The sequence below is a fragment of the Cricetulus griseus genome, chromosome 2 (assembly GCF_003668045.3).
Source record: "Cricetulus griseus strain 17A/GY chromosome 2, alternate assembly CriGri-PICRH-1.0, whole genome shotgun sequence".
Classification (NCBI taxonomy): domain Eukaryota; kingdom Metazoa; phylum Chordata; class Mammalia; order Rodentia; family Cricetidae; genus Cricetulus; species Cricetulus griseus.
The window spans coordinates 387,707,270-387,719,334 of record NC_048595.1 but is presented as its reverse complement, the minus strand read 5'-3'; the positions used below and the strand labels follow the sequence as shown (position 1 = coordinate 387,719,334).

The following is a 12,065-nucleotide window of genomic DNA, read 5'->3' as shown; positions in this document are numbered from 1 at the left end:
GTGGGTTCAGTAGAACAAAGGCTGCAATTTAACAAAATATGTAAAAATTACCTTTCCTTTTGAATGTAAACCCTTTCTTTCATGCCTTGTTTACTCAGTTCAGGGAACAAGTCATTCTCACCAGAGCATTCCTTCATAGTGCTGCAATCTAAATCTCTTCCTCAAATCGGCACTTGCATTTCACAAGTGCCATAAAGTTTGGTCACGTAAAATTATTATTTGAACAGTTTTTCCCAGAGGAAGGTTTTCGTAATATGATGGTCTATTTTTAAATAATTTCTAGAAGTTTTACCCAAGGAAATGAACAGTGATCCCTCTGAAGACACTGGCTTGATGTTGTCAATAGGAAATAATGCCAAAGTCCTTCACTCTAGATGCTACTCTGTTGGTTATTTTTCAAAGATTCCTTTCTATGTTTCTGTGTGTACATTGTGAGCTAAGGATACATGAGTACGGGTGCCTGGCTGGGGAGCCACAAGGGAGTGTTGGATCCCTTGGAGCTGAGGGGGGTGTGAGCCACTTGACATGGGTTCTGGGACTCAAACTCAGGTCCTCTGCGAGACCAGTGCATGCCCTTACTCACAGAATCATCTCTCTGGCCCCAGTGTTACAGTTTCTTTTCTTTTCTCTCATTTCTCCACCTCCCAACTCCTCCTAGATTACTCCCCACCCTGCATTATTTTATATGTTACTTCTATTATATTTCCAAGTTTTGTAATAGCAAACACTGTGACATTGTTTAAATTTTTTAAATAAGTTATGATATATCCTTAGAATAGTCTTTCCATCCTTGTTCTCTCTAATTATTATATTATCACGTGGCTTAGTTTCTTATTTACAACTTCAGGATTTTTTTCTAAAATAGAGTATCGGAGTGTAGTACAGGCTGGCCCCAGCTTCTGGCCCTCTTGCCCTTGCTCTTGTCCTGGGATTACAGGCAAGTTTCACTGTGCATGGTTTAATTTTATACTTTCTAAAACTTGTAGTAAACTTTATAATAATTCCTAAAAGATAAAACATTTTAAAAATGATGAATTCTGATTTGACAATAACATAGATTATTCTGTCAAAGATTCTGACCTTTTGCATACTAAAAAATGAATCCATATTCTTCCTTTCGATTAGCAAAAGAAGTAAATAATTGATCTGGTAATTTGTTTTTTCAGGCACCCAGAGTTAGAACAATGAGGACTCTTCTTCTTCCTTATGACCTACGATCATGTTTATTTAGAAATTTTAATAAAGACATAAGGCAGCTGAGGGAGGGCAATGGGTACATGAAGTGTGTGTGGCCCTTCTCCAAGGGGATAATTAAACCCTGAACACTGACAATGTGGAAATGTTGCCTTCAGTATTTGTCAAGTTTGAGCAGTCTTTTTCTTCTCTGAAAATTGAAAGTAGAACTTGGCTTTGATCTTACATAATTTTTTTCTAGTTCATTATGTAAGATAGTCATTAAAAAAATTCAAATATTACAAATGTGTTAACTGGCAAAATAAGACTCTTAGAATTCTGCTCCCTGATGTGTGTCTGGTATGTGTGTGCAAATTATCCAAAGTGTGGTCATAATATATGACATTCTGAAATTTTGGTTTTATTTAAATTTTCTGGTATTATTTTCATGAGATATGAAAAAATAGTTTTCCTATATCTCCCTTAATCTTAAAAATGGAAGCTTGCATTGTAAATTAATGTCAAGCTATCAGTAATCAAGATGTTTTAACAGGCTGCATAGACTGTGAAACATTAAATAAACCTAAATATAGACCCTAGCTTTCATAGATAACTATAAACTTATATGTGTCCATTGCTCCATGAATTTTGCATTACCCACTTGTAAAATGCAAAGAAAACCAGCTATCTTATAAGCTGCAGAATAGTGAAAAGACTTGCATAAAATGCCAGGCATGTGGGAACTGTTTAATTTACCTCCTCCCACACTGTTTTAGGGCTTGGCAATTGTCCTATGCAATTTTCTCCTACTATCCTTAAAAATGAACATATGTCATCAACCCTTTGAACAGACTGAGTTACAAATGGATTTTACTGAGTACCAGTGTTTACAACTCTTTCAAGATGTCTATTAATGTGAGGAATTATTACTCATTAAAGAATATTATGTTTAAAATAAAATACTCATGTATATGTCTCTAGCATCCATCCACATGTTCTACAAAATACAAAGCTCTTCCTATTTTCAATTAAAACAGGCCAGGAATCACTAGTCCAGAATAGAAGTAGTAGCAAATCAACAAAGTATCCATAAACTTATGTATATGTGTATTTGTTTGTTTGTTTACATTTTAGGATGGGATGCTGTTATGGACTGGAAAGATGTCTTATCAGGAGGAGAAAAGCAGAGAATGGGTATGGCACGGATGTTTTATCATAAGTAAGTGTGCTGTGTTTAGGAAACTATGGTTCATTATTGGCATAACAAAGTATTCAGCAGGATTCAGTAGTCCCATCTTAGCTTAAATCATATCTGACAGAGAGACTGGAGAGATGGCTCAGTGGTCAAAGATACCTTCTACACATGGCAACCTGAGTTGGAACCCCTAGACCAGTGTTAACAAGTTGTTAACTTTCCTAACCCTGAGATTCTTTAATGCAATTCTTCATGTTGTGGTGACCCCAAACCATAATATTGTTTTATTGCTACTTCATAACTGTACTTTTGCTACTATTATGAATTGTAACATAATACCTGATATGCAGGATATCTGGTATGCTACCCCCAAAGAGGCCGTGACCCACAGGTTGAAAACCACTGTCGTAGACTCTTATGGTGGAACGAGAGGCCCAACAACTACTGCACATTGTCCTCTGTCTTCCACATGTACCATGATGTGTACAGTCACACACATACAAGTAAATCTAACAAAACAAAGGCAGGAGGAGACACAGAATCTGCATGACATTTTAAAAAAATGTATCTTGCTAAAGGTGTGTAAAATTTATGCTTTTAGGTTTGCCTGCATTTTATTGTATTAGACTCTCCAAATGTTTTAGTTTATAAGATGATAGCACATATTATTTATCATTAGGAGAATATGCCATAATTATATGTTTATTTAGAAGACATGGATAAATAAAAAGAATTGGAAATTTCCTATCTCATTAGCTGTCAAAAGCATTGTTAAAATGGTGAATAAATTTCTTCCTGCTCTTAGCACACACATGTTGGTGGTAATCTTAATTGTCTTCATGTGTTTCATAGTTTACAATTTATATCCCTTCTCTAGTTTCATATGCTATCATATGCCTCTCTTTGTTATGATATAATACTTAGCCTGAGTTCATTATCATTATTGTAAAATATATATTAAGTATATGTTATAAGTATATAATTCAATAATTTTTATAAATGTAGGTACATTATATAACCCACAGCTCTATCAAGGTAGAGAATGCTTTGATTACCATGGGAATGTGTCTTAATCCCCCTTGTTGGTTGTGTTCTACATATGCCCATATCTGTTCTTTACAACCTCACATACATAAAATCATACACTGTGTGTGTATTTATGTATAGCTGTCATTTTTAGTAAGGAAAGTAGTTGTCTTAATATATGTATTACTTATAATACATTTACATTGCCAAGTCTTCGAATAGAGAGTACTTTTTTAAAAAAGGAGCTGAAATTTTACCAACTCTGGGCTTTTCATGCTGGGCTTTGAAATGCTACTCTCGGCAGTGAGATTGAAGAGCAAATGACAGCTTGCCATTTATGACCAGCTGTTAGCCCATCTCTGTGAATTGCCTTGGGTTTTGTACATAAATACTTAGTGATATGCTCATATTCACAGTCTGTGAAGGGTGATGTGTCAGACTGCAAATGTGAATAGTTGTCCATTTCTCTGTGTTAATAAGATAACCCAATATTTCAAGTACATGTAATTTGGAACGATTAGTATTTGTGGTTGTGAAATGGTGTAGGTCTAAAATAATAATGAGTAAAAATCAAGTCAATTCCATGAGATCAAGGAAGACAAGCACATGATTTGAAGACAGCACTTTTGCAAAAGAATCAGATAAATGAGAAAATTAAATACAGCGAAGGAAAAGTGTAATGTTGGGGAATTGCTTCTTCCCATCCTCACAGGGTCAACAATAAGGTTATGACAATGAGATTACAACACATACTGAGCTTTGATAGGAAGATTTGAGCTGGTGACAATAGAGAACTCTGGCCAGAAATTATACTAAGTATTACAATAGAATATGCTTTATGAAGTCTTATAATTTTTTGAGGGCTTTATTTAATTTTATTAATCAGAGCACGATTTAATTACTCAATTAGCTTACTAGGGCTACCATAGCAAAATACCACCAACTGGGAGACCTAAACAGAACTGTGTTCTGTCACAGTTCCAGAGAATTCCCTGATCAAGATGATGCCCAAATTGGCAGAGTGTTGGGGTCTATGATCTCATTTGTTTGGTTCACTGACATTTTGACTATATCATGCGGATGGTATTGAACTCCCGTGAAAGCTGAGATGACAAGGTGGTATTGTATTCAGCTGTGGAGGCTTTCTTCCCCTTACATGCTGGAGATCAAATCTAGAGACCCACACCCACAAACCAAAGGCTCTCCCGTGGGCTACACAGCAAGGCTTTCTGGAGCCTATTACTGTGTGTGCCCTATGTCATGGTACCATCCCATGTACATAGCAAACACTAAACCAAGGGGCAGGGAGACTGAGGGCAACTTGATGTGAGCAGCCCTGTTATAGAAAAGATAGCATTGAAAAGGGGAACAACAAATTTCTACCAGATTGCTGTGCAGCTGCAGAGAGCATCAACACTGGGCTTTACGACCTCTTTTAGAGTGGTGCTGTGCAGTCCTGCATCTGTGTATGTGCTACAGTCTACTTAACAAACTGCTTTCTTTAATGTTTGTTTTCAGAAAGTCTTATAATTTTAATATTTAAAGAATGACCAGAAAAATCCTTTCTTGAGGAATAGCTTTGCTCCTTCACATATCCTATGTTATTAGCTATTTCAAGGGGGCAAAAAAAAGAAACAAAAATGTAAGCGATGACATCATTTAATACTGTGAGGATTAGTTCTATAATTGCCCAATCTCAGCTGTGTTGTTTGTTATATTTAAACACACACACACACACACACACACACACACACACACACACACACACACACAGCCAAACCCTGCCAAGAAAATAAGTATATGATTCATCTTACATTCCTTAGACTAGGAATTACTATAACAACAAAATATAAAGTATACTTTTTTCTGTTTCAAAATAGCATATCTTCTTCAGTTCAAAGCACTCTAAAAAGTAAGACAAAATACGATCAACAGAAGGCAAAAAGAGCATATACAAAAAGAAAAATTTACTTAAATTTTTCTCTTGTATAGTTTTCTTCACCTTTTCTATTTAAATAAAATCACAAACAGTAATTAAACAGAGAGAAGCAATATTTGATACATAATAAGCAACTCTACTGTTGTCTTGGGGAAGGTGCAGTGATCATTAAAGTTTCACAGTCCTATGGGACACTAGGAATATCTTTAACCCCTGTAGCTATCAACCTTCACCAACATCTCCAGATTAGGTAACAGAATTCTATTAATGAGCAAACACATGTTAGATAATAACTTATAATGCTGAGTAATTATTTATGTGAAATGAGAAATTTCTACTAATTTGATGTTAGAGGCCATGAATTTGAAAGACAACAGGGTGGGGCACATGGGAGGGCTTGAAATGAAAAGAAGAGAAGGGGGAAATGATGTTATTATAATATCAAAATAATTAAAAATTAAACATAGGGGGCTGGAGAAATGGCTCAGTGGTTAAGAGCACTGACTGCTATTCCAGAGGTCCTGAGTTCAATTCCCAGAAACCACATGGTGGCTCACAACCATCTATAGTGAGATCTGGTGCCCTCTTCTGGCCTGCAGGCATACATGCAAGCAGAACACTATACAAAATAAATAGATAAATAAATAAATAAATTTTTAAAAAATTAAACATAGATAAATAAAAATAATTTCATGGTGAAAACTGTCCTGGAAAACTTTGAAACTAAATTTAAAAACTATAATGAAAACATCAAATGACAGAGTTCATATTGACATTAGTCTCATTAACTAAGCTCTGTTGGGTTGCTGGCCAAGTAGAAAAACAAAATAAAATAGATAGATAGATAGGTAGGTAGGTAGGTAGATAGATAGATAGGTAGATAGGTAGATAGATAGATAGATAGATAGATAGATAGATAGATAGATAGATAAAATGAAGATCTTCCATTTTGCTTTATCACTTACACTGTAACCAATGTCACATTTTCCCCAGCCCTTCTGAAGTTGTCAGGATATATCTGCTGTCCAAAGAAAGACACAGTTCCAGAGAAAATTCACTCATCTATTTGTATTTTTTTCAGACCCAAGTATGCATTGCTGGATGAATGTACCAGTGCCGTGAGCATTGATGTTGAAGGAAAGATATTTCAGGCTGCTCTAGGGGCTGGGATTTCCTTGCTGTCCATAACACACAGACCTTCTCTGTGGTAGGTGCTTCTGGGATCCTTCTCTGGGATGGATGCTCTGTCTGTTTTTCTTAAAGGATAACTTTAGCAAATTTTCCTCTGTAGAGTATAAGGTATTTCATTTATTTTCTATCTGTATTTCTCTGATGTTTCCCCCTAGTACTTTAGCTCCTCCGGCCTAATGTAACTTTAATATGTTATGTGGAAATTATCATCCTTCTAGTCATTTTGAAAAGTTACAAGAGACTATGATGGTTGATCTGAACTAAAAGTATTTATAATACTAGAGTATACTGTGGTGAAAGATTATGGAGTGGTGTTGTGTGGCTACACAATTCTTTTAATGTACCTTTAAATTCCAGGGGGAAAAATGTTAAAATGTTATAAACTTAATATTTACAAAATTACCAAGTTTGAGATTACCAAGTTAGAGGAATCACAGTATATAAAAATCATTTTTGTTGTTGTTGTTGTTTTTGTTGTTGATTTTAAGAAAAAAAATGAACCTGGCAGGAAGAGCTGTTAAATCTCCCTTAGCCCTTATAACAGTATTGAAGAATGAATGGAGAAGTCAAAAATCATAAACTGTGTTTTTGTAGTCTTATCTATTTAAGGGGATGGCCCTCTCAGCAAGTACCTTTAACCCACTGATCCATCTCACTATTTGACTGTCCCTAGACTTCCTATTTTAATGATAGGGTTATTTGTTTTTTAATTTTTGCATTTTCCTTATTGAAATATAAGTACATTGTTTTCAATTTAATTTTATATGGCCTTATATGTTGAAAGATCAATATTTTGGATGCGATTTTTATTATTTAAAAAATTATTGTTTTTAGGCACAATATCCTGATCACAGCTCCCCCTCCCCCAATTCCTCCCACATTATCCCCACTTCCTTACCCACCAAATCCCCACCCTTCCTCTCTTTCATAAGAAAACAGACAAGAACAACCAAATGAACAAACAAAAAAGAAAGAGCCAAAGCAAAAGCATAAGAAACACATACAGATGTAAGACACACACTTTTGTTCATGCAGAAGAAATCCCTTAAAATTACAAAATGGGAAACAATAATATATAAACAAAAGACCTGTAAAGTTTTTTAAAAAATGCTACACACCACACAAAGCATTATTAGACAAAAAATCCTTGAGTTTGGTCTGTGTTTGCCATCTACTGATGCACATGGGGCCTGCCCTAAAGTGTGGTTTGAATGCCCAGTGATACTCCCTCAGGAAAAAGTAATTTTTCTTTGCAAGTGGTTGTCAATTAGAAATAGCTTCTGGGCTAGAGAGGAGGCTTGTGTCCACCTCTCTCAACATTAAAGCTCCATCTAGCTTAGACCTCCTTAGCAGGCCCTGTCTCTGAGTTCATATGCGCATCAGTTCTGTTGTATCTAGAAGGCCTGGTATTCTCAGAGTTCTCGCTCCTCTCTGGCTTCTAAAATCTTTCAGTCTCCTTTTCTACAGGGTTTCTTGAGACCTGGGGGGAGGGGTTGATGGAGACATCCCATACAGGATTGTGTATTCCAAGGTCTCTTACTCTCCACACATTGTCCAGCAATGAGTCTCTGTATTTGTTCCAAGCTACTGCAGGAACAAGCAGGAGGAAGATTGATGATGGTGAGCAAGACATTCATCTAGGAATATAGAAGAATGTCAATAGGAATGATTTTATTAATAGTTCCTTTATCAGAACAGTAATATTTGGTTTTCCCCTAGACCATGGCCTATCTAGTCTTAGGTTCTTGGCCATCCAAGCAGCATTGGGAATAGGTTCTATATAATGGAGTGAGCTTTAAATCCTATCAGACAGTGGTTGGTTTCTCCCACAACTTTTGTGCCACTATTGCCTCTGCATAACATGCAGGCAGGTCACCATTGGAGATCACAGGTTTATAGCTGGGATGGTATTACATTTGTCCTCTGAAAGTTGTGCAGAGTACCTTCCAGTACCATGAATACTAGTCAGCGCTAGTGAAAGATCCAGATAGAGAGACCAGCTTGACTTCTCTGTGGCTAATGAGTTATATATGTGTTGTCTTCAACAACAGGGCCTTATCATCAGTCTGTGGAGAACAACAGATTGATGTGCCCTGAGTTGTTGTGGGTCTCCATGGGGCCCCTTTAGTCAACAATGAAATTAGAGGCATTCCATTCCAGGCACTGGAGGTTTCATTTTGTGACAAGGAATGTTGATTTTGGAGCTTTGTCTCTCCCATTACTAGGTGATTCCATTTAGATGTCTTTCATATATATGTATATATTTTAAGAAATGCCTACTGTAATAGTTTCCATACCCTTCAACTGGCTCTTAGTTTTACCTGTCCCTCCCATATTCCCTACTTTACCCCCCTCTTCCTTTCACTCTCCATTTAATCCTCTCATTCCAGCCCTTCCATCCATCCATAACTATCTATTCTATTTCCCATTCCTTGGGAGTTCCTTCCCTCCCCACTAATCCCTTACTCCATACCTAACCTATGTGATTTATAAGGATTGCAGCCTGTTTATTGACAGCTTAACAGCTATCATCCATACATAAGATAGAAACTGATTGAAAAGGCTGATTAGTTATAATAAGTAGTAATTACTTGATGAAATAATTATGAGATGAAAAAATTGAAGGAAGGCATAAAAACCGAAGAATCATGAGCCAGTTATGCTAAGTGACCAAGTACAGGTGGCTTGCCATGGGAACAGCTCTGCCAGCCATACTCACTTCACCCACCCCACAAATCCTCTGCTAGTGGTGTCAGCTTCTCTTAGGAGATAGATTGTCTTCCACCTTTCAGTACAAATCTCTGTACCTCTCTGCAATTCTTATGTAGCTGAGCCATGAAAGAAGAATGAATCTGTGGCAACAGAGAATGTCTCTAAAAGATTCCTGGGGCAGACAAGTAAAAATGATTCTAAATGATTATTACTAAGAAAGTCGTATTTACATAGAATTCATCCCAGAGGATGGTGTTACATACAAATAAGTTGCTTTTGTGTTTCCCTTATTTTCTTTAGTTTTTCTCTGTATGATCTTTTAAATTTTACTGTCTTTCCTTTTCCTCCCATTCTAAGAATGCTTTATTATTCATTCAGAAAACATACTGGGTTATGGGGGTAAATTAATACAAGAATAGTCTTCCTTTGTAAATTATATGTACTCCAAATATGAAATAAATTTAGTAACATCAAGAAAATTTTCTTAGCTATTAAGGATTTTGGTCTTTAAAAATTACAATGTTTTCTGAGCTAACACTAAAATTCAAACATAAATATCTGCCTTTACTAAAATTTGTCCTTGAACACAAGTTAGAAAATTCTATAACTAGATGGCTTTTCAAGATTATGGCTAATAATACTTATTTTAATTATGCAGGAAATACCACACTCATTTATTACAATTTGATGGCGAAGGAGGCTGGCGCTTTGAACAGTTGGACACTGCTATCCGCTTAACATTAAGTGAAGAAAAACAAAAGCTTGAGTCTCAACTAGCTGGAATTCCCAAAATGCAGCAGAGACTCAATGAACTATGTCAAATTTTGGGAGAAGATTCGGTGCTGAAAACAAACCAAAATGAAGAGGACACACCCTAATTTATTTTAGCTGAAGCCCTGGAGACTCTCTCTTCACTGCATGCAGTATGTTAAGTGCAGAGAAAAGAAGCCAGTAAAAAGTGTTTTGTATAATTTTAGTGTCAAGGAAGTATAAGATAACTTTCAAAAGAAAGAAGACAAATGCATTAGTCGAGATTAGTCTTGACTTCTATTGATGCCCAATGAAAGGCCAACTCACCTATGAAACAGGAACTTCTACTCAAATGCATGTGATCTGGAGGTTCTTCATGTGGGAAAAACCCAAAACAAAACAATAAGGACAGCACCTGGGTTGACATCAGGTGTGCAGAATTAGAACTCTGAGCACTGTTTCAGCCCACTCACTATGGACCGGAGGTGCAACACCTGAAATCCATAATCAGCATTGCCAGTGGCCAGCTAAACCTGTATGCAAAATAGCAGTTTGGTTAAAAAAAAATCAATATGAGAAACAAATGTATTTTAATGACAGTGGTTGAAAACAGGCATGGCTAGACAAGTATAAAGTACTGTATATAACATTATCAGACTTTGAGTAGCTCAATACAGACACAAACAATTAACCTTAATAAGAATTGTGTGTATTTATTAAAAACCCCTTTTATTTTAAAGATAAAAATGATTGCCCACACAAAAGAGAAGGATCCCAGAAATGCTCATCCTGGCTGTGCTTGACTCTGCAGTGCTATCTACTTCAATTTTTATGTAGAAATACTGCTTGTTTGGTGCCCAAAGAAGCATTTTTTTTCTGCAGATTTTTTTATTTGAATTAGAAACAAGATTGTTTTACATGACAATCCCAGTTCCCTCTCCCTCCCCTCCTCCCCTACCACCTCCCCACACCGCAACTAAAACCCTACCCATCACATATCCTTTCTGCTCCCCCTGGATGGTGAGGCCTTCCATAGGGTGTCATCAGTGACTATTGTATCCTTTGGGATAGGGCCTAGGCCCACCCCCGTGTGTCTTGGCTCAGGGAGTATCCTTCTATTTGGAATGGGCTCCCAAAGTCCACACCTATGCTAGGGATAAGTAATGAACTTCAACAGGAGGTCCATAGATTTCTGAGGTTTCCTCACTGAAACCCACATTCCTGGGGTCTGGATCATGCTGGTATCCCAGCTATCAGTCTGGGGACCAAGAGCTCCCTGATGTTCAGGTCAGCTATTTCTGTGGGTTTCACCAGCCTGGTCTGGATCCCTTTGCTCTTCACTCATCCTTCTCTGCAATTGGATTCCATTTCAGTTCAGTGATTAGTTGTGGGTGTCTGCTTCTACTTTCACCAGGTGCTGGATGAGGACTATCTGATGGCATGTAAGTCAGTCATCAATCTCATTGTCAGGGGAGGGCATTTAAGGTAGCCTCTCCTCTGTTGCTTAGATTGTTAGCTGGTGTCATCTTTGTAGATCTCCAGACATTTCCCTAGTGCCTGATTTCTCTATAAACCTAAAATGTCTCCCTCTATTATGGTATCTCCATTCTTGTTATCTTCTATTCTTCCCCTGATTCAACCTTTCTGCTCCCTCATGTCCTCTGCACCCCTCCTCTTCTCCCCTTCTCATTCTCCTAGCTCCTTCCCCCCTCTTCCAATTTTCTCAGGAGATCTTGACCCTTTCCCCTTCTCCAGGGGACCCCAAAGGAGCATTTTAAAACCTTATGATTACTGTCCTAAATATGGATCCCTGAGTTCATAGTTATTCCTACATTCATTTCACTTTTCTCTGCCTTTGAAACAATCTTTTGAGGCATCTAGTTTCTGCTCATTTGTTTCTGAGAAAACAGACACTCCAAATTATTTTAATCATGTGAAAGACATGTAGAGGTCAAATGAAGTTCATGACTTTCTGATTCAGTGCTGTAACCCCTATTATCCCCTCAGTTTAACTGGGCTATAATGTCAACAAAAAATGAGATGAGCCAGGCAGGTGGTCAGAAATGGCATTGTAGGCAG

The 12,065-nt window shown here is 37.0% G+C and overlaps 1 protein-coding gene across 2 annotated transcripts in view; it reads left to right on the top strand.

The window, feature by feature from the left end:
* Positions 1-10,683, top strand: part of Abcd2 (ATP binding cassette subfamily D member 2) — a 40,442-nt gene extending 29,759 nt beyond the window's left edge. For both annotated transcript variants that reach the window (XM_027396330.2, XM_027396329.2), the window contains exons 8-10: positions 2,308-2,392; positions 6,415-6,540; positions 9,895-10,683. In XM_027396330.2, the coding sequence (XP_027252131.1) occupies positions 2,308-2,392; positions 6,415-6,540; positions 9,895-10,114 (431 nt within the window). In that variant the 3' untranslated portion in view covers positions 10,115-10,683. The remainder of the gene's footprint in view (positions 1-2,307; positions 2,393-6,414; positions 6,541-9,894) is intronic.
* Positions 10,684-12,065: the final 1,382 nt, after the last annotated feature.